This window comes from Tachypleus tridentatus, chromosome 7, assembly GCF_004210375.1.
Source record: "Tachypleus tridentatus isolate NWPU-2018 chromosome 7, ASM421037v1, whole genome shotgun sequence".
Classification (NCBI taxonomy): Eukaryota; Metazoa; Arthropoda; class Merostomata; order Xiphosura; family Limulidae; genus Tachypleus; species Tachypleus tridentatus.
The window spans coordinates 193,444,400-193,467,589 of NC_134831.1; the positions used below are offsets into that span (position 1 = coordinate 193,444,400).

A 23,190-nucleotide genomic window follows, 5' to 3' on the forward strand; every position below is an offset into this window, starting at 1 on the left:
CTGAACAAGCTCAATTTGAAGCTTCAAGGAAGGGAAACGCATGTTCTCCTTTTTCAAGATAGTCGTCGGGCCTTTGTTTCCAAACTGCAGAACTGGCATCTGAAAACCAATCTTGGAAACATCGCTATGTTTGAAAAACTTTGTGGAGTGACGGATGAGTCTCAGATCCAACTGGATCAGTTCCTCAAGGATGAGATTACCAAACATCTTCAGTCTCTAGAAAAGGAAGTCGAGCATTACTTCCCTGAGCTTTCACAAGAACAGGAGACCCTGGTAAGGAACCCATTTTGTACTGAACTTGATGTATCCAGCATCCCAGATGATATCCAAGATGAATTTTTGTATCTAAGGAATGACTCTTCAGCTCGTGATCTCCTCAAGGTGAAATCCGTGACTCAGTTTTGATGCGCTATGTATCAGTCATACTCCAAAGTCAGCATGATAGCTTTGTGTGTCCTTGTTTCATTTGCTTCTACCTACTTGTGTGAGGCAGGATTTTCCACTCTTGTCAATATAAAAACAAAGAATAGGAACAGATTGGATGTTGGAGATGACATGAGACTGGCTCTAACAAACACTCGGCCACGAATTTCCAAGCTTGCTGCTGAAATGCAACATCAGTTGCATCTCACTAGCTGGGTTGGATAGCTGTTCAAACCTATGTTAATATTATTTTAAGAAATACATGTTCTTTTTGTTAATTCAGGTTGGACCAATGTGATTTAATTTGCTAATAAATAATTACAGAATTTTAAATATATTTTTTTAGATGTTTCTTTCCCTCTCCTTCACAGAAAATAAAAGAAAAATTAAGCTGCTGATAGTAAGCCCTAAGTAGGGGTTCACATGGGTTTCAAACTTTTAGGTAAGGGGTCGCGAGTGCCAAAAGGTTGGGAACCCCTGATTTAGTTTCACAATAACATTTTTTTCTGTCATAAATCAAAACATGCATTTAACATTAAGCATCAGTTTTTCCATAAGAAAAGCTATCAATAATTATTAAATTATGAAAAAAACTTAATATGAAAATAAAGGCTTTTCCAACATATACTCAAACTGCATTTCATTTACAACTAAGTATGATGGAAACAAACAATTGCTACAAGGCATACAACAGAAAGACAATTTTAATCTGTTCTATTTTACAGGATCAAATTCAAGAATCTATACGTTTCAAATGTTCTCTGCGACTAATTTTTTCCAGCAAGTTACCAATTAATTTAGCCCAAGCAATTTGAAACCCTAACTTCCTACAATTACCAAATAACCAGCAGGGTTTACTCTAAAAATACAGAATCAAGTTGAAGTAAATAATGTAAATATGTCATCTGTAATCAGACACCTGCTTCTGTTGTGCAATAAGAACACCTACTGCTTTGTTCTTTATCCCTAAGGGAAGATCCTTTCAGTTGTCACGATGCATGGTCTATTATAAACTGATATCAGAAGGAAAAGTAGTCAAGATGTGTTGCATACTTCTTGTCACCAATCAAAACTCATTTTGTACCTGCTTATTCAAGCCTGTTTGATCTTCACCTTGTATTTGTGGTAGGCCTACTTTGTTGTTTTTGCAGCTTCTACCAGACCCAGGATGTTCTGTACTTCTCTCTCTTTCAACATTGCCATGTTTCTGTTTTTTAGATCTTCCTCTTTTGTAGAGCACTTCGTTGGAGATGTTCAACCTGACTGCTTCATGTTCTGACAAAAACTGCTACAATGTATAAGCACAAAGTAAGGTATACAAACTTTACACTCCATTTCCTGCACTTTGATTGGCCAGTGCTGCAATCATGCAATTAGAGTAGAGCAGCAGCTTTCCTGTTTGTGTGTGTACATGGGACATGATAAATTAAGAAACTTAGGCATCACACGTTTCACAGTTAACTTCCCAATGCTTTAAACTGATAAATATGACCCTAATTATGGTATTATCATGTACAATGGTCCCCAAAACCCAAAGGTATTTAAAAGTTTGTTGCAGATCAGAAGAAACTACATATTTTACCCCCTTACATGGTTTGTTTTGTTTTGAATTTCATGAAAAAGCTACACGAGAGCTATCTGCACTAGGCTGTCCCTAATTTAGCAGTGTAAGAATAGAGGGAAGACAGCTAGTCAACACCACCCACTGTCAACTCTTGGGCCACTCTTTTACCAACAAATAATGGGATTGACCATCACATTATAATGCTTCTACAGCTGAAAGGGCAAGCATGTTTGGTGTGACAAGGATTCGAACCTGCAACCATCAGATTATGAATTACGTGCCTTAACCACCTTGCAATGCAGGGCCATCCCTTCCATGGTTGAACATACAATCCTGAAAAATACATTCTTAACAAATGTCTTATTTTTGTAGTGGTCTTCGATGTGTTACTAAAACTTGCAACAAGTATTCCAAAGGGAATAATGACATGGCATATCACAGATTTTCTCAAGCTATAAAGTATAAGGAAGGGTTAGTACCAATTAATTCTATAAATATTAGGTCTGTCAATATATGCTAAAAGTGTAGGATGTTTTCCCTGTTGAATTACTTCTACATATATGTCAACAGATAAAAGTTTAAACACATGAACAGATATTATTATTGTGAATGCAGTGCTAGAAAATGCTCACATTTGTGTATATGTGTTAATTTTAAATGCAGAATGACTGGCTGGTTATGACAAGTAGCACATCATTCATTTATTCTTGCAGTTTTTTTTTCATATTATGGCTATTTAGTGTAGAATAAAAGTGTAGTATTTGTGGAATACAAATACTCAATATATATATATATTTGAAGGTTTTCAAAAAGTACATTTTATATTTTGTAGTGTATATATCATATAGAGAAGGCAGTAGATTGAAAATGTTATGGAAAAAACCATGAACACAAGTGAACCACAATACCAATACACCCTAATTTAATTATTTTGTATAACATTGCCAAAGAAATTACATAAGGGACAGAAATAAGTTCTGTAAGGACCAATAACAAAGTAGATTGTGGCTACAATCTGAAGAAACAGTGGACTTGCTGATGGAAGATTCTACATGCACCAATCAAGTTAAAAGAACTACTTTCAAAAGCACATCCTGCTACACTTTCTGAAAAACCAGAAAAAACACTAAAAAATGTGTATATATTCTGTTTTCAACTCTAAACATTAGTTCACCACACATATGAAGTTGCTCCAACTCCAGAAAACAAAAGACTATTGGTTTATTTGTGAATATGAGGTGAAATGAGAAATACTCTTTTTTTTTTTTCTGTTTTTATTACCCTTCTTCCAGGCTGGACCCTCTAATATGTTGGAGAAACAAGACTGTTTCATTTAGGCATTACCATTTAGTGATTGTTTAGTGTCTCATAACATGAACATTAAAAATTAATCATTTTAAAGGCCATACTTCTGACATATTTGGTTATATAACTTAGTAACAGTTGTACTTTGTGTTTGCAATTACACTGTTGTAACTGTTGTAAAGGTTTACTAATACTGTTGATATCAATTAGTTGAACCTCAACAGTGTTCTTAAGTCAGCACAGTTTGTGTACTTTACAGAAATCAAGACCTCTGTAATGAATGTAAAAATCTAAGCAACTAAGTGAGCACAAGTCAAGTGAAGTAAAGTAAAGGTTTGATCAGAAAAAGAACACGTGAAGTTAGTTGGTGCATGAGTGATTAGTCTTAATGGATAATACTTTAAAGTAAATATTCAGAGATAAAAATAATATTTTTTTTGTCAAAGGGTGTTTTAAAGTTATTGAACTAACTTGTGTGTATTTCATTGAAAAGGAAACAATTATTTGAAGTTCAGGATACAAATTACGATAAAGAATAAGTTGGTCTTGCCCATTTATTATCAATTATCTTAAAAATAAGGTCACGATCTGTTACCATTTTTATAGTTTAACTGTATGCCATATATTTAGAAACATACTAAAATATATAATGAACCATTCTTTGCTGCCCATCTCTGGATTTCAGTAAAACCACATTTAATGAAATGTATTAAACACAACTCTATATGAATAAAGTAATATATACAGTATAAGGAAGAATATTCTGATGATACAGAGTAAGTTACTATAAGTGCAACAGATGAAGTAAAAACACTAAAATGTATTATGTACAAAGATCACAAAAAAATTAAAAGACTTAGAAATGTTTGTTATACTTAAGATTATGTGATTAAGTTAATATACTTTCTGGGAACAATTATCTATGGTTGAATATTAGAAATTGTAATTATTGGTTAAAAAAATATAACTTTCTGATATTAAGAACTTCTACAGTTTTATTCAATTTGGCTTGAAACTGCAATGCATACTAGTTGAAAATATTAACCCACTGACCTATAGGATATGGATCCATTTTTAGCAGTTGAATGTCAATGTCCTGCATATGGTGTACAGCTTGTAAAACTTTTGTACGTGTTTTAGAGCAGGCTCAATTAATGAATTTAGTAAAAAAGCTGATTTTGTATTTACCACAAGTATTATAATATTATTCTCACACCTAACAGTCATAACATTTAGGTGTTAAAAATCTCATACCATAAAAAATATTTGACATTCTGGAAACAGCAGATGATAAAATACCAAAATGTTGTTAGGAAATCTAGAAATATTTAATGAAAATACCTTACCCTAATTTTATTGCGAAGTTCAGTAGTATTAGGCTTTTCTTTGGCGCTGCTGTCTAGATACCTGTGAAAAAATAGATTTAATAAATCCATACCTCATACATCGTGTATATTCCCGTTTCAATTAAGAATTGCTCAAAAGTTATCAGTTATTCAAAGATATGCTCACAAAGGAACTTAAAAACTTTCTTGTTCAATGTTCTAGACACCTGTCATTCCCTGAGTCATGAGATCATATAATCTTTCAATGTTATGGTCTCTAATAGGAATGGTTAGTCACGTGGATAGCACTTGGTGCTTTGAGCAAGTCTGGAGCTACTCTTTTAACCCTTTTGTTACAGGCTCAATATAATATAGACAAGTTCGTCTACACATTTGCACTACGTTACGTATTTGCACTATAACTTTTAAGACAGCAGGCATCTCTTTGGTAGATTTTTAGTAAAAGTTACAAGTATTTTGTATACCAAAAAATCTAATTTTTTAATGAAATATTTTTACTGAAGATTTGTTTCTGAAAATAGTATGTTTTGTTACTAGTATGAATGCAAAGAGATTTCATGTTATGATTTAAGAAAACTATTCTTTGTCCCAAAAATCTAATATTATTTGTGTAATCTCTAAAACCTCCAAAATACATTTCAAATGTCCGTTTTATATAAACATCATGAAAAATTAGGAAATAAATATAAATTATGCTTTTCTCATGCTAGAATGAATACACATTATAATTATATATAATACAAGAAAATACAAATGTTTAGTCTAAGTAGCTTAAGTCTCAAAATGCTATATTTATATCTATACATTTATCATTTTTTTTATTACATACACCTTCCAGTCTTTTCTTAGCTAACATAACTTGCATTGATGTAGTGCACTCATGTTATGTATCCAGTAATATAAAACTGATCTAGTCTTCCCTGTCTTTGTTGTGTTTTAGTGGACTAATATTTTGTAATATATAATCACATTTCAATTATTATACATTATATATGTATACATAGAAATTTATTTAGAAACAAATTATTAAACTTTATTTTTAAATATAGAAAAATAAATCAAGAAGTAAAGCAAACAATTATCTCTTCTCACTCTGACCTTTGTCCTTGGTTGTTTCTGGACATAAGTTGCTAAGCCTTTTAAAATTTCACACATGAAAGATATCAAACAAATTTTTTTTAGCTTTTATGCACACACACACACACACACACAGATAAATAACCAAATAATCATAAATAACTATACTGATACCATAGATTTCCACTATAATTTATTGACCTTAGTAACTAAGATATATTTAGATTGTAAAAAAATATGAAATTTTGAGCAGACTAAAGACACAACCTGGAAAGAAGTGAGCAGGACCACTGTGCTTGATTCAGTACATAAGACATATTTCAGCAAAATAAAAATATGTGGTTGTTATTTTATATTTTAGCTTGTTAATACTGGTAATTTGAGTTGCTAATTTGTACAGAACTATAGACTTAGTATTTTAACATCATAAGCATCTAATTTTAAAGTGCTGCATTCAGCATACCACATGACACACTCAAATCTATATTTGGATTCGTTCTTTTAATATTTACCTTTAAATTTAGAAAATAACTCATATAATATTAAAGCTTCGATTATAATCTACAATTTGATTCCAAACTTAATTGATTTAAATTCATTAGATTGTAGTTCAGTAAAAGTTTGAATGCGAGTAAACAAACAAAATGACATGGCCTATGACCTGTAGCCCATCACAAAAGAGTTAACTAAATATTAGAAGTTTATTCCATATGAAATGACATCTTAACAGCTGAAAACACTCTAGATCAAGTAAAACTGACTATCTGCTGTGACAAACAATACAATACACTATATTTTAGTGTTAACAGGAAATACTGTTAATTGTATATTTCAATAATTTAGTCCAGTCTCTCTCTTTCTTAAACTCACTTAAAGTCAGAATTGCTTTGTGATTTATTTCCTAGTCAAATCTCCTGTTATTGGATAAACCACTTTTGGAGCAAATCAGTTTTAACTTAGAATATTACATTTCTATGACTACTTTCTTGAATTAATTTCCAAGTAGTTATTTTTTAAAAAATTGATTTGTTGTTGAAATGGAATATCTAATACCTGTAGGTTTCACCCAGCATAATGTCTAATTCTTGAAGCTTGTCAAACAATTTCCTTTCCTTTATCCACACATAAAGTTCCCTCTGTAGCTCAGGAACAATTAGAAAAGTTCTCCAGCCACGCATTTTCTTGGATTTTAAGATGTCTCCAAAGATATGATCTCCTACATACAGTACATCTTTACCCTTAGCTCCAATAAGCTCAGTAAACACCTCGCAACTCCCTAAAAAGACTAACAACTTGTAATCTATGTAAAGAATACTCAAACATTATTGGTTATGTTAGTGTGTTACACTTATAGGAATAATTTATGGAAGGCACATTTTAAAATAATAGGGACACATGAAACTATAGAGAAGTCTGTACTAAATAAATCATCTGTGAAGCCACATTGTCATGATGTTTACTATAATTCCCAATTTTATGAAATAATTCTACATGCTTTCAGTAAAGAAGACAAGCATGCTGCAAACAAAAAATTCATATTTTTGACATACTTTTACAAAATATTTATTTGTGAATTTATACCTTTCCTGAGTCAGTCTGATTGAAAGATAATTTTCATATTAAAAATATTATTTTTCATATTTCCTTTACATAGATATACTACCGAAGGTATACAATTTGAGTTAAGAACTGTAGTGTGTTAAATTACAGACAAAAGTGAAGACTGGAGTTTTTTATTTTCAATGTTTCCTTTAGAAACCACATTTGGACACCAAGTTTATTAACATAAATTCATAATATACATGTTAAATTAAACTTTGGATGCAACTCTAAGAATACACATAATTTTCAGGCTGATAACTCAACACCACAATACCTCCAGAATACACTTGACCAGGCTGTAGTGGACCCATGTGAGTTCCAATTCTAAGGTCCCCAGTCTTCTAATAATAAAAGAAAGAACTGTATTACAATATGTTTCACTTAATGCTGAATCATTTTCTAACAGTCTGGAAATGAAACAGAACTACCTGAAAACATGGGCTTAATTCTCAATTAAACTGAATGATTATTAAACAAATACAAACAAATTTAACAAAAAAATAGCGTGTGTGCGTGTGTGTGTGTGTATATATATATATATATATATATATATATATATATATATATTATCAACCTAGAAATCAGTTACAGATACCATACATTGTGATTGTAATGAACTAGGACTTAAAAAGGAAATGTATCATAAAAACATAAAATGCAGACAGAGGATACTAATTTACTCTAGAAATCTTAGTATTCAACATGTTTTCTCCTGCTTTTGATTCTGGTACATTTTCATTTCTATAGATGAGATTTGTAAAAATATATTATTTTACTTTCACACTGACATGGTAAATCTTGAATATTTTGAAAAGTTGGGTTCAATATCATTCCTATCAATTTGAAAACAATAACAATATTTTCACAATGATACACAAACAAAGAAATCCAATCACACAACTAGTTTACACTTTAAAACTAATTAAAAGAAATGTCCAAAAAGAATGTGCAAACTGGAATAAAAAGTTGTTTCAGTTTTATCCTATCTCTAATATAGATGGCTGTAACAATCTGTACCAACATGTTTCACTCACTGGGTCTACTTGTCGAAGTATAGTTCCTTCACTGAAAAACAACGGCTTCTTTGCATCAACCAAAATGTAATCAAAGTAGGATTTCCAATCTCTCTACAAAATAGATAAAACTTACAAGCCATATATTCTCTCTCTCTCTCTCTCCCATATCTGGGAAACATTTCATTAGGTTAAATAATTTATATAAAAACAACTTTCTATACACCACCAAATTCATAACATTTATAATGTACCTTTCAACTGTTTGCTTTAACCTTAAGTACATCTGACCTAAAGTTTCCTAATATCTACAGTTATATTCTGTCAATAAACCTTTGCCAGTTTGTAGCTTACATGATCAATTAACCATTCAACAGCCCATACAGTCATCTTTGTCTCACTAGTAATCACATACTAACTGCACATTTATATTTTTGCTTTCAGTTCACACTATAACAATATCTTTTTCACAAAACATTCTCAGTTTTATAACATACTGCATTAATCTCTAAATTTCCATCTGTTCAACTTTACTGAATAAATTATACTTTACATATAAAGTTTTGTATGTACTAGTTTTCTATGGGAAAGAGAATTTATCACAATTCATAAAAAAAAAGTTAGCGTGTCTTCCAAGTTATATTATAGTATTCAGTTAGTGCAGCCTTCATTAAATGATATTGGTTATACTAGTTGGTATACCAAACATCATTACTCTATATTTTTACTTATGAAAATCACAAAATGCCCACCCCAGGTATCTCTTTACTACACAACACATTTAGTGTCTTACATTATACAGTTTATTGATGTACTTTTTATTTATATTATACCAATTTGTACAGTATAACATCTTAGCCAATAATCCATATGTTAATAGTGTGTAAGTTTCAAGTTAAGTTTAGAAGGCAATATTTTTTTAAATCCTGAATTTCTCCTAGTGTGACACTTTATAGGCATCTCCTATTCTCTATTTAATTCACCACCCTTCCAGTAAAAAATAAATTAAACATAAATCACTCGCAAGAAAAATCATTATCAATCAGACAAAAATTTTTTTATAACCTTCAATTTTGTTTGGTTAGAGAGTTGTCAATAGAAAATCAAACCCTACCTGTCACTCCCACCTGTCATATCTTCTCTTACTGAATATGTTCATAGTTCTCTCTTATGTTTAATTATATGTTACATATAACTAAGAGAAAGTCAAAGGTTTCATCTGTTAAGTGATATATTGCATAATGCTGTGCTCTAATTATATATACTAAATATATATAGATACTATAAATAGTATCTAAATAGATACTAGTCTATTTCACTAAGAACACGAGCAACATTCTACAGTTTGGATGAATGAGTAATGACTCTTGTAGCATGGTTAGAAACACAGAAAAATTAAGAGATAGAGGAAATTATCTACTTTTTAAATGTTATTGGTCTAGCTACGTTCTTTGGTGTATTATTTAATTAAATAAAAATTATTTAGTGCATTACTAACATTAGCATAAAAACTAGGCCTAAATATCCTTGATAATCAATGGCAAAAAAAAGAAAACTGGGTAAATACCTTATTTTTTCATGTTTATTCTTTATTTATTATTGTAAAATTAACCAAATGTAAAAATAGAGATCTTTTTAGGTTAGTTAAGATTAGATTAGGTAAGACAAATAATAATATTACAAAAATGTTTCACAAGGCATAAGGTAAGCACTCAAGTAGCAGATGGGTAATATAGTTTGATAGCATGTGTTGCATGTGCCCCAAATGATTTACAACTTAAAGGTGCAAACAGTATTTAGATATGGTTCAAAGAGCAATAAAACAATAAATTTGAGTTGTAAATTGATGTATACAGTTACAAACTTAGCTTGTTTAGGTGGTTAGAAAGTTGGTCAAATTGACCAATCCTGTTTTGAGTTATTGTTGAAAAAAAATATAGTTTTACTGAACAAAAATTTTTGAAATGCATTTAGGAGGTTTAGGAATTACAAAAATAAAAGCTGATATTTCTGAGATAAGGAAAAGTATTTTTAATAATAACATGAATAATAAAAACAATACTGAATATATTCATGGACAAATCGTTATTTTAGTTTATTAAAAGCACTTCAATCAAAATACGATCTTTTGTATGCGAGAGACTTAGAATGTTAATTGAAAGACTGCCAAATTTTATGAGAATATATTCACACTATATCAAAAGTTAGAAGTACTAAATATATAAAGACTTTAAATGAGTAAAAACAGATCACTGACTTGGTCAAACTGACTGAGCCCCTTATGAAAGAGTTACTTAGTTATATTGATTGCAGTAGCAGATTTAGAAGGTAGGCCCACAGCCTGTTCCCATATATAAATTTTTCAGGACGTATAGTTCTACTAGAAAGGGGACATTTTCTGACCACCCCACAAAATTAAGTATTGTGGTCTGCCATGCTCCCCATTCATGATATTGATAAGTATTATAGAGCACAAAAATAACATGATCACACAACAATTTCATAGCATCAAAATTTACTAGATGAAGCTAAGAGACTTTATTCATCAGGTAAGGTAATGTGAGAACATTTGTTGCGATAATGACGTTCAGTTACATTTAACCAGGATTGTTAGTATTCTTCATGAGTCATCTAGGTGTTGGTTTCTTTACATTTAACAATATCTGCATGAAAACATGTTAACAGACCTTGAAATGTTACTTCAAAATATACTAAATTAACACTGAAAATACTTTCTACAGATAAATTAGAAAATTATAGCAATCTTTATCCTTCTATATACTTATAATAAGAGATGCAAATAATAGCAGTGTAATAACATAGATGTTGATACAAGTTCTAAGTGAAATACATGTTGACAAAAAATTTAATTATATAACAGATTCACAGAAGATGTTACAAATATTGATTAAATACAGTTTATGTAAAGTTCAATTTGTGTTTACTGCTCCTATTTCAAAACTTAACCTCACTGATATGTTTCACATATATCTAAAGGTCACTATGTTTTGAGTGTCACTCTCCCCCCCATAAAAAGAAAATTCTGGACCTGCCATTGGATTGTATCTCAGAACAGTTGGTATGGGTATTAACACTTTTACTAATAAAGCAGAGAAAATATTTTAACCTAGGAAGGTTGAAATGTTGTTTGCTGCTTTATTAGTAAAAGTTTAATACCCATAATAACCATTCTGATATACATTTTTACTTCAAGTGGGTTTCTCATCATCAATAATTACTTTGCCACTGATTGTCAGGATGATTTTTAAGTTTCAAAATTTATTTAATATTAGTCTTTTGTGTTCAAAATCTTCAAGATACATGTGTATACATTAATTTTTATTTATTTACACTAACTTTTATTTCTATATTTTTCATTATGTATTCTTACAAATATTTTACCTCATTACTCATATTCCAGACAAACCTAAAACAAAATATTGAATTAATTGATGGATTACATCTTATCCTGCTTGCTAAATCACCACATCCTTAGAGAGGAAATGTGAAAAAATTATAAAAGTTCTATGACTATATGGTTTACAATGTCCTTATACAAATTTCTTTAACACTATTCATTCACATACTTACCTTATTACAGCTTGGAAAGTCAAACAAATATGACATGATCTTCTGAAATAACACAAAAATTATATCAACTGAATTTATTCATAAAATACAAATACCCAGCTTATGAACATTTGAAGAGCATAAAATAAAACCTATAAACAACTTATTTCCATATAGGAATGCAACTCAAAGAAGTCACAGCAAACTCTTATTTCTGAATAGAAACATTAACCAATTACTGCAAAACTATCACACCAAACATTCCAACAACTTATTTCTGAATAGAAATATTAACTAAATACTGCAAAACTATAACACCAAACACAGCAACAACATGCATCTGTATAGAAATATTAGCCACTGATTACAAAACTATCACACCAAATACAGCAACAACTTACTTCTGTATAGAGATATTAGCCACTGATTACAAAACTATCACACTAAATACAGCAACAACTTACTTCTGTATAGAGATATTAGCCACTGATTACAAAACTATCACACTAAATACAGCAACTTACTTCTGTATATAAATATTAACCACTGATTACAAAACTATCATACCAAACAGATCAACAGCTTACTTCTGTATACAAATATTAATCAGAGATGAGAAACCTATCACACCAAACACAGGAACAACTTCTCTATAGAAATATTAATAGGAGATGGCAAAAGTATCATACTAAACACAGCAAAATCTTACTTCTGTGTAGAAATATTAACTAATTACTGAAAAAGTATCACAACAAATAAAGCAACAACTTATATCTGTATATGAATATTACCTATTGATTACAAAAATATCACATCGAACACAGCAACAGTTTACTTCTGTATAGAAATATTAATTTCCAATTACAAAACTATCACACTAAACATAGCAACAACTTACTTCTGTATAGAAATATTAACCAATTACTGCAAAACTATCACACCAAATACAGCAAAATTATTCTTCTGTGTAGAAATATTAACCGTTGATTACAAAATTATCACAAAAACAAAGCTACAAGTTCTATGTAGAAATATTAAACAATTACTGCAAAACTATCACAAGAACCAAGGAAACAACTTCCATCTGTATAGAAATATTAACCACTAATTACAAAACTATCACAGCAAACACTGCAACAACTTCTATATAGAAATATTAACCAATTACTGCAAGACTATCACACAAACCAAAGCAACAACTTACACCTGTATAGAAATGTTAACCACTGATTACAAAACTATGACACCAAACAGAGCAACAGTACACTTCTGTATATAAATATTAACCACTGATTACAAAACTATCACACAAACACAGCAACAACTTTCTTCTGTATAGAAATACTAAGCAGACTTGATACAACCATCAGACTAAACAAAGCAACAGTTAACTTCTTTATAGAATTATTAACAAATTACTGCAAAACTATCACACCAAACAAAGCAACAACATACTTTTGTACATAAATATTAACCACTATTTACAAAATTATCACACTAAATATAGCAACAACTTATTTCTGTATATATTAACCACTGATTACAAAATTATAACACCAAACATAGCAACAATTTACTTCTGTATAAAAATATTACCCAAATACTGAAAAACCATCACACCAAAAAAAGCAACAACTTATTTCTGTATAGAGATGTTAACCACTGCTTACAAAACTATAAAACAAAGCAACAGTTTACTTCTGTATATAAATATTAACAAATTACTGCAAAAGTAGCACACCAAGCCAAACACCAACTTACTTCGGTATATAAATATTAATCATCAATTACAAAACTATCACAGAAAACACAGCAACAACTTTCTTCTGTACAGAAATATTAACCAGAGATAACAAAAATATCACAACAAATGCACCATTTTCTCAATATAAATATTAATAAATTACTACAAAACTATAACACTAACCAAAGCAACAACTTACTTCTCTCTAAAAATATTATTCACTGATTAAAAAACTATCACAGCAAACTCCACAACAACTTACTTCTCTGTAGAAATATTAACCAATTACAGCAAAACTATCACACTTCTGTATGAAAATATTAATCAATTACTGACAAAATTTTCTAAAAATTCCTAAGTTTCTTCTAATCTTACAATTGTGAAATTTACTTCATTATAATGTTGTCATTATAAGTTTGGTCAAGTGTACCAATCTTTTATAAATTAAAGGTAGAGTAATTGAAAGATGAAATAAGTTCTTGTGTTTTTTGTGTTTTTCTTATAGCAAAGCCACAAAGGGCTATCTGTTCAGCCCACCGAGGGGAATCAAACCCCTGATTTTAGCATTGTAAATCCGGAGACATACCGCTGTACTAGTGGGGGGCAAAATAAGTTCTACTGAAAAAGAAGAAAATTTGAAATTTATTTAGGAAATTTTAGAGATTACACAAATAAAATTTGAGATTTTTCAGATGAATAAAAGTATGAATGTTACAATGAAAATTGCTCTCCATTTAGATAAATGAGCATTTTGAATGTTTTAGTTCACACACTTTATTAAAAACTCTAACCTTTTTGTCTAATAATAATTCTTAATTATTACTGAAAGCTTGCATATTTTCATGAAAACACAAAAACATGTCAGAAGCTATAGTATGGAAACAATAAAGATCACTTTGGACTTGTGAACTCGGCCGAGTCCATAGTAATAGATTTAACCAATGATTACCTAACTACTATATCACATGCACAGAAATATCTTACCTCTGTATAAGAATATTCACTATTTGTTAATAGGAACACTTTCTTTCCATTTTCTCTCATTCTACAAGCAGAAAATAAGAAAACACTAAGTTAACACCTTAAAGTGTAATTCTACTTAAATATGTAGTTTTATCCAACAATTTAAGATCACAGTAAAGTTTCTAAAGAATTTTAAGAATAGTTTTTTCAATTATATTATAACAAATAATTGTTAGAGATCTTAAAAGGAGATATGTATAATTACTGAAGAAAACATCTACATACCTATCAAACATTACCGGAAGATGTTTATCCTTTTTGACATACTTTTCTAGATTGGCAAGAGTTTCTTTTTTAAGATTTCCCTATTGAAAAAGGTGTCTAGTCAGTTAATAATGTTGAATTTTGAAACACAAGAAAAGTTTACTTTGTTGTATTTCTACTTAAGAATATATTTTACACTCACAATGCTATGAAGCCAGTCAAATCCATTTCTGACATCTTGAAAAATAGACTTGTAAGACATGTACAAATTTCCTTTTCGAACTCCAGCCTTGGTCCTAACAAAAATACAGTGAAAGATATACATTTGTATTTTACATTGGAAAGGTATTTAAAGGGTCAATGTGAATTTTCTTTTTATGTTAAGTACACCAATTACTGATATTCAATGTGTCTAACCAGTGTCACAGAATACAAATCACAATATAACATTTTTAGAATGTATATTTGAAAAAGAAACAATCACTACTATAGAACTGAAATCAGTGAAATAAATGTTTTGATTCAAAAGAATAATTATAACTTTAACATCTACAATAATGGTTATAGTTTTATTAGTAACTTCTGGCTGAAATTTTAAAAGTCTTAGAGTAAAAAAAAGTTCAAAACCTTGCATAGGAAGCTAATAATAAACTTAGCAATATACTTTCTTCCCACATTTAGTAATGAACAAAATTTACAGTTCATCAAGGTGAAGTTGTCTCTTTTGGAAACTAAAACATGGTTTTTCAACCATTTGTATCGAAAGGCCCACTAAGTTATCTGCCTCGGTAAGAAAGGCAAATGTATATAGATGATGACTAATTACTTTAGGGCAGTCAAAGGTGGCCCATAATTGCACATCTCATGGAACACTAGTATGCTGTGGTTCACTGGTTGGGAAACATTTCACTAGCATATCACAGGAAGCACATATTCATAGAATTACATCAACTAGAAATTAGACATTTTTTCTCAACGAAACATTTATTATCATAAATATAAAGAACTTACTAGAATCCAGGAATGCATTATTAATTTGTAAACAAAGAAACTTTTTAAATGTTTTGTGTTCATATACACAATATAAGTATTTATGTAATTTACAGTTTACTATCAGTCAATTTTCAAACAAATTTTACATATGTTTAGGTGATTTTAAAACTGTCCACAACAAACAACTTCAAGTTTGAAAATTTACAAAAACTGGATTTATATTTCCCAGAAGAGGCTTAAAGCCATTATACTGTAATTAATAGTAATGATACAGAATCATTTTATTCAAATTATTCCTTATAACAATGTAAAATTAATTTGTTTCTATGTGGGTCAATAGCCTGTACAAATAATGTAGAGTCAGTTGTCTAAATCCACATGAAGAGTTCAAATATCAATTGTGTACCTAATTTGAATTACTATCAGTTACTACTGTCAAGTGTTTATAATAATAATTACTACTTACATAGAAGTAGTTCAAATATCAAATGTGTATCTAATGTGAATTACTATGTATCCACTTATCAGTTGACAACAGAAGTCTATATTATAAGAAAATAAGGTTCACATTATTAATTGACATTCTGTCACATGTACTGCATGCACATATATTCAACTAATTTTAATATTCTGTATATCATCTTCAATTAAAAATAGATTAATTTTTATACACTCAGTTTCTGCAGGCACAATCTTTCTACAATAAATTAACTACATACGAAGTGTATCCTGAAGCATTGCTGAAGAAATCAACAGCACATGCCAACAGGTAGGCCTCTGAAAAAAAAGAAAAATAAATAAAAATATAAAATATAACCATAATGAATTTCATATTCAAATTTACAAAAAACCTTAAATCCAAGCAGTAAACTATATTTAACACTGTAGTGATAATAATAATATACTTTTTCACGTTAAATTTGTCTGACTTTGAATGACACTTGTAGGAAAAACACTGTAAAACTAATTATTCACTTTTTCAATTAAAATCAAATAATGTGGGATATTCATATCTTTCATTATTTCTTTTCCTAATTAAAAGATATTTGTTTTACTTAAATAATATAATATATGAGCATAACAGAAGTTATAACATTAATTTAAACTGTTTAAGTTAAACATCATGAACACGATAACTGTGCTTGAAATGTTCATGTAACAAATCTTAGTGTGGAACAATATGTGTACCTACACTAAAACACATACAATATCATAACACATTATCTACTTAATAATACTGTTTACCTGGAAGGTTAAACAAAGTATTCAAAATAAATACTCTAGATTCATCCAGCATCAAGAACTTGTTTGGGTACAAGTTGAAAAGTTCAGCCCTAATAAAAAGAAAGTCAAGAAAGTTGTTGATTTAAAAAATATGCAATAACATATTTCAGTATCTTCTATTCATACTGAAATATAATTTTACACTAAAATACACATATTTCAGAACCTTCTACTCAAACTGAATAATAATTCTACATCAAAATACACATTTTAGAACCTTCCACACATCCTGCACATAATTTTACACTAAAATACACACATTGTAGAACCTTCTACTCATACTGAATAATTCTACATTAAAATACACACATTGTAGAACCTTCTACTCATACTGAATAATTCTACATTAAAATACACACATTGTAGAACCTTCTTCTCATACTAAATAATAATAATAATTTTACATTAAACTACATATTTTAGAACCTTCAATTCACACTGAATAATTTTACACTAAAATACACACATTTTAGAATTTTCTACTCATACTGAATAATAATTCTACATTAAAATACACATATTTTAGAACCTTCTACTTATCCTGAACATAATTTTGTACTAAAATACACATTTTAGAACCTTATACTAATAGTGAATAATAATTTTACACTAAAATACATATATATTTTAGAACCGTCTACATATACTCAATAATAATTTTGCATTGAACTACACATTTTAAAACCTTCTATTCACACTAAATACTTTTATACTACATACATTATAGAACCTTCTATTCATAACAAATAATAATTTTACACTAAAATACACATTTTAGAACCTTCAATACATATTGAATAATAATTTTACACTAAAATGCACTTTTAGAACGTACTACTCCTACTCAATATTACTTTCACACTAAAATACACATTTTAGAACCTTCTACTCATACTAAATAATTTTACACCAAACTACACATATTTTAGAACCTTTTACTCACACTACATACTTTTACACCAAAATACACATTTTAGAACCTACTTACACTGAATAATAATTTTACACTAAAATGCATATATTTTAGAACCCTCTACTCACAATAAATAATAATAATTTTACATTAAACTACACATTTTAGAACCTTCAACTCGTATGAAAAAGAACTATCTTCTCATACTGAATAATAATATTACACTAACATAATACATATTTTAGAACCTTTTATTCACACTAGATACTTTTACACCAAAAACAAACATTTTTTAACCTTCTTCTCATACTAAATAACTTTACACTAAAATACACATATTTTAAAACCTCATACACTAAATAAAACTTTTGCACTAAAATAAACACATTTTAGAACCTTTTATTCACAATAAATAATACTTTTACAGTAAAATACACACATTTTAGAACTATTTACTCATACTGATTGATAATTTTACACTAACATAATATATATTTTAAAACCTTCTACCCATACTAAATTATTTTATATTATAATACACATATTTGAGAACCTTCTACTTACACTGAATAATAATTTTACACTAAAATACATATATTTTAGAACCTTCCACTCATACCAAATAATTTTATATTAAATTACATATATTTCAAAACCTTCTACTCATACTGAATAATAATTCTACATTAAAATATGCCTATTTTAGAACCTTCTTTTTCGTTTGAACAATTTTAACCTAAAATACATACACTTTAGAACCTTCTGCTAATACTGAATAATACTTTTATACTAAAATAAACATATTTTAGAACATTTTACTCATACTGAATAATAATTTTAGATTAAAATACATACATTTTAGAACCTTCTACTTATACAAAATAATAATAATTTTACCTTAATATACACATTTTAAAACATTCTACTCATACTAAATATCATTTTATACTAAAATACACATAATTTAGAACTGTCTATCCATATTCAAAAATAATTTTACACTAAAACATACACATTTTAGAACCTACTACTCATAATGAATAATTTTACACTAATATACACACATTTTAGAATCATCTACTCATACACAATAATAGTTTTACAATAACATATTTTAGAACCTTTTACTCATACTAAATAATAATCTTACACTAACATAATATTTTAGCAATTTCTACTCACACTGAATAAAAATTGTACACTAAAATACACATACTTTAGAACCTTCTTCTCATAGTGAATAATACTTTTACATTAAAATACACATTGTAGAACCTTCTCCTCATATTGGATAATAATTCTACATTAAAATATACCTATTTTAGAACCCTCTACTCCTCTTAAACATAATTTTATACTAAAATACACATATTTTAGAACTTTCTACTCATACTGCATCCTGATTTCACACTAAAACACACATATTTTAGAAACTTCTGCTCATACTAAATAATAGCTTTACACTAAAATGCATATATATTTAGAACCTTCTACCCATACTAAATAATTTTACACTAAAATGTACATATATTGTAGAACCTTCTACTTAATTTTATACTAAAGCACACACATTTCAGTACCTTCTAATGATAAATATTTACACACACACATATACATACATATAGACCAGCATGAATCTTCCAATTTATCACAAAGTGCTAACTGCTCAATTCACTATCTCTAATAAACACTAGTATTTTTATTTCTCTCATCACTTACCAAAAAATTATATGAATTACAACGTTAACAATATAAGTCTGATTTGATTAAAATATAGTGTTTCATTCAACTTTGTGAAAACAAAATTAAGATAAGTATTTGGATTCTAAAGAACACAGTACAACAATACCTTATATCAATAAAGAGAATAATGGATGGAAGGTTTGAAGTAATTGTCATTGTAAGTTATAGCATTACTTAAATATAACATTAAGCTTAAGAGTGTTGTCAACAGTTTACTTCTATTAAGTTGTTATTCCCAGGTTATAATAATTCAGAATAGTGCAAGAGTTAAGTGTTTACAAGTGTAGTAGGTGAAAGAAACTGGTTTTTATTTGTGTCTCATGTGCACATTTAAGGAAGTGAACAGTGAAATTGTATAACTTCTAAATTAAAATTAAAATTTCCAGCTATTTGAAACTAATATGTAGCATAAATAACAAACATTCTAAATCAGACTCAACCAAGATTAATTATTATATGTAGCAACAGACTAAAATGACACCAATAAGGGACACTTAATACATTTTGTACTGTCATGACATCACTGAAATGTGTATTTGCCACATTACACAAGAATAATTATGCACTCTATAAGCTGCAACACAACATAGCATATTAAGAAATAAAATAAATAAAGAAATAAAAATATCCTTTTCTCTTAATTTTATTTATTCTTGAAACAGAATAAATATATATATATATATATATTCTTCAAATATATTAAGGCTATGTAAATATTAGGATGAGAATACTTTGAGGGATGATAGTGGATCTGATAACTTTGGGATGGCTGGGTCATCATATTTTTTTCTTCAACTTTTGCTAATGAAAAAATACTCAACCCGAACAGTTGCCAGATAAAAATATGGTTGAACAAGATTATCACATTAATTCTGAGAAGTTTAAAAAATGATTAAAGCACTTGGGCAAGAAAATAATATTCCAAGGGTTTTTAAAAACCTTAAGGACTGAACTGCGAGTTATTTGCTTTTCTTTTAAAATCCTTGAACATGTAGCAGAGGATTGGAAGTTAACTAATGTTAATGTAACTCCTCTCTACAAGGGAAGTGATAAAAATTGTTCCAGTAATTACGCACCTATTAGTCTTACATCAGTTATGGGAAAAACTTTGGAAAGTCTGTTGAAAGATACTTTATTGGATAGTCAGCATGGTTTCAATAGGGCAAAATCGTACCTTACTAATCTTTTGACATTCTTAAAATGGGTTACTGCTTATCTAGTTGACGATACAGGTGTATCAAAGCATTTGACAAGGTGCTACATAAAAATCTTGTCATTAAAATGTTATCTTTGTATGTGTGAAGAAAAGATTGGTCCACTGGATAGAAAACTGGTGAAAGAAAGCAAAGGGTGGAGTTTAATCAAATTAGATTAATATGAGTGGAGAAACCTCACAAGCTCAATGTTAAGATCTCTTATTTACAACAATAGCAACACATATGAAGGAATGGTCAATATTTAAGTTTGGTGATAACATTAAAGTTTTGATTGTGAGGAAGATGATACTGGCTTAGAGTATTAAATTACTTTGCGAGTTGGGCAAATAAATAGAAGATGGCTTTTGATTACAATAAATGCCAGGTTATTGTAATAACCAATAGATATTGTAGATACCAATTTGATTTAAGGGTATAATTCTTAATGGAATAACCTTAACAATGTTATGAAAGAACGTTTTTGGTGTTATGGTTGACAGTCTTTAAAGCCATCAAGCGTCATGCAATTACAAATAAAACTAAGTTGTAACTGCAGAAATACTAAATACAAGTCTAAAGAGGTTATAATGTCATTGTAAAGGTTATTATCTGCACATCATTTGGAACACTGTATTCATTCTCAGGCTTCTTACATCAGAAAAGATATTAAATTGTTGAAAAAATGTTCAGAGAATGGTTAGTATGATGACACTTGAGATGGAAATATAAGGATAGTTTAAGATTATGGAATCTGATTTATTTTGAAAAAAATACGAGTTAAATGGGAATCTAGCTGAAATGTTTAAGATGAAGGAAATTGATGAATTGCCATTTTTAATATTTAACAATAAGAATGGTGAGGAAACAATTATACACTGAGAGGAAAGAAGTGATCTTCAGCTAAGACAGCTTTATTGTTCTAACAGTGTGTAGCATCTTGAAAAGGTGTCCTTTTGATGTAGTGGATGCAGTTAATTTATGGGAAGACTTCAGAAACACTTAAATGACAAGAGCTGGCTTTGAGGTTCTAAGATGGAGAACTTGGTCCCTTGTTTTTTAACACAACCAGAAAAATTACTGTCATAAAAGATTCATTACATAACTCATTATTACTCCACATTTTTCAAAATTACAATTTTAAACAACACATAAAAAAGAACTACTTACGTTTTCAAAAACTTGAAACCATGAACACAGACTAAAATGTTACCATACGCATCAACTTTGAGTAGATTCCCATATAATGTGTCAAACCAAAGCCCTCTGAAATAAATAACTGAAATCACCAAATTTAAAGAATACACCTCACTACTGTTAAAGTTGCTTTAAAAGCCTACCACAATAAACATGGAATAAAGCATTTAATAAATAAGTTTGTTTAATAAGAGGTTTCAACAAACATTTATACATTTATAGCACTACTAACATAGTGCTTCATGAAACAGATCTAGTAATACATTTGAAAACCTATAAGTTACTCAATCAATGTACATGATGATTACGATAAAGCAACATTCAATTTTGGAATAAGGTACGTCCTTTAACAATGAATACTATTACAAAGTTCCTATATCAGAATTAAAGGGGTGAAGTTGTCTGAAATAATTTTAAAATAACAAACACTGGTACTATCCAAGTGCACCAACTTATAGGGTAAGAGGAGCAATTCCTCCCCTGGAATCAAACTTTTTCTTAAAGAAAAGTACAAGTAAACCTTTATAAGTATGCAGAAATGAAGAATGTAATAGCATGAAGATCAAGATTTAATGCTATGGAGTAACTAGCAATAATCCATGAAATCAGATTTCTTTCTATCTTACAGTACATGGTGTATTTTTTTTCTTTTTTTAAGGAAGCCACTAGGATTTTTCTTTTGGCTGATGTCTACAGTACATGATGGGTTTCTTTTTTTAAGGAGGCCACCTACAGTTTTTCTTTTGGTTGATGCCCTATATTATTCTGTTTTTTTTAAAGGAGGTCCCCTATGGCTTTCCTTTTGGCTGATGTCTTGTTTTGTCTGAACTTCACAGTTTTGGTCCATATCATAAGTTTTAACAATGGTATTAGTTTATAGTCCTCTAGTATGTTCTACAACTGTGATAACACTTCTGTAGTATGTATTAAAACACTAATCAAATCACAGAGAATAAAAAAGGACAAGTATGACATGTCTAAATTAGGTCTCCTGAA

At 29.2% G+C, this 23,190-nt stretch overlaps 1 protein-coding gene across 10 annotated transcripts in view; it reads right to left on the reverse strand.

Annotated features, from left to right (window-relative positions):
- Nucleotides 1-23,190, reverse strand: part of Nt5b (5' nucleotidase B) — a 42,632-nt gene that overhangs the window by 6,780 nt on the left and 12,662 nt on the right. For 4 of the 10 annotated variants that reach the window (XM_076516515.1, XM_076516523.1, XM_076516513.1 and 1 more), the window contains exons 5-16: nucleotides 22,168-22,263; nucleotides 17,110-17,198; nucleotides 16,584-16,641; nucleotides 15,074-15,167; nucleotides 14,893-14,972; nucleotides 14,629-14,689; nucleotides 11,922-11,963; nucleotides 8,352-8,444; nucleotides 7,592-7,658; nucleotides 6,769-7,000; nucleotides 4,639-4,699; nucleotides 1,508-1,711 (exon numbers count right to left, since the gene is read on the reverse strand). In XM_076516515.1, coding sequence (XP_076372630.1) covers nucleotides 1,508-1,711; nucleotides 4,639-4,699; nucleotides 6,769-7,000; nucleotides 7,592-7,658; nucleotides 8,352-8,444; nucleotides 11,922-11,963; nucleotides 14,629-14,689; nucleotides 14,893-14,972; nucleotides 15,074-15,167; nucleotides 16,584-16,641; nucleotides 17,110-17,198; nucleotides 22,168-22,263 — 1,177 coding nt within the window. The remainder of the gene's footprint in view (nucleotides 1-1,507; nucleotides 1,712-4,638; nucleotides 4,700-6,768; nucleotides 7,001-7,591; nucleotides 7,659-8,351; nucleotides 8,445-11,921; nucleotides 11,964-14,628; nucleotides 14,690-14,892; nucleotides 14,973-15,073; nucleotides 15,168-16,583; nucleotides 16,642-17,109; nucleotides 17,199-22,167; nucleotides 22,264-23,190) is intronic. The other 6 variants (XM_076516517.1, XM_076516514.1, XM_076516522.1 and 3 more) reach the window with 3 other exon arrangements.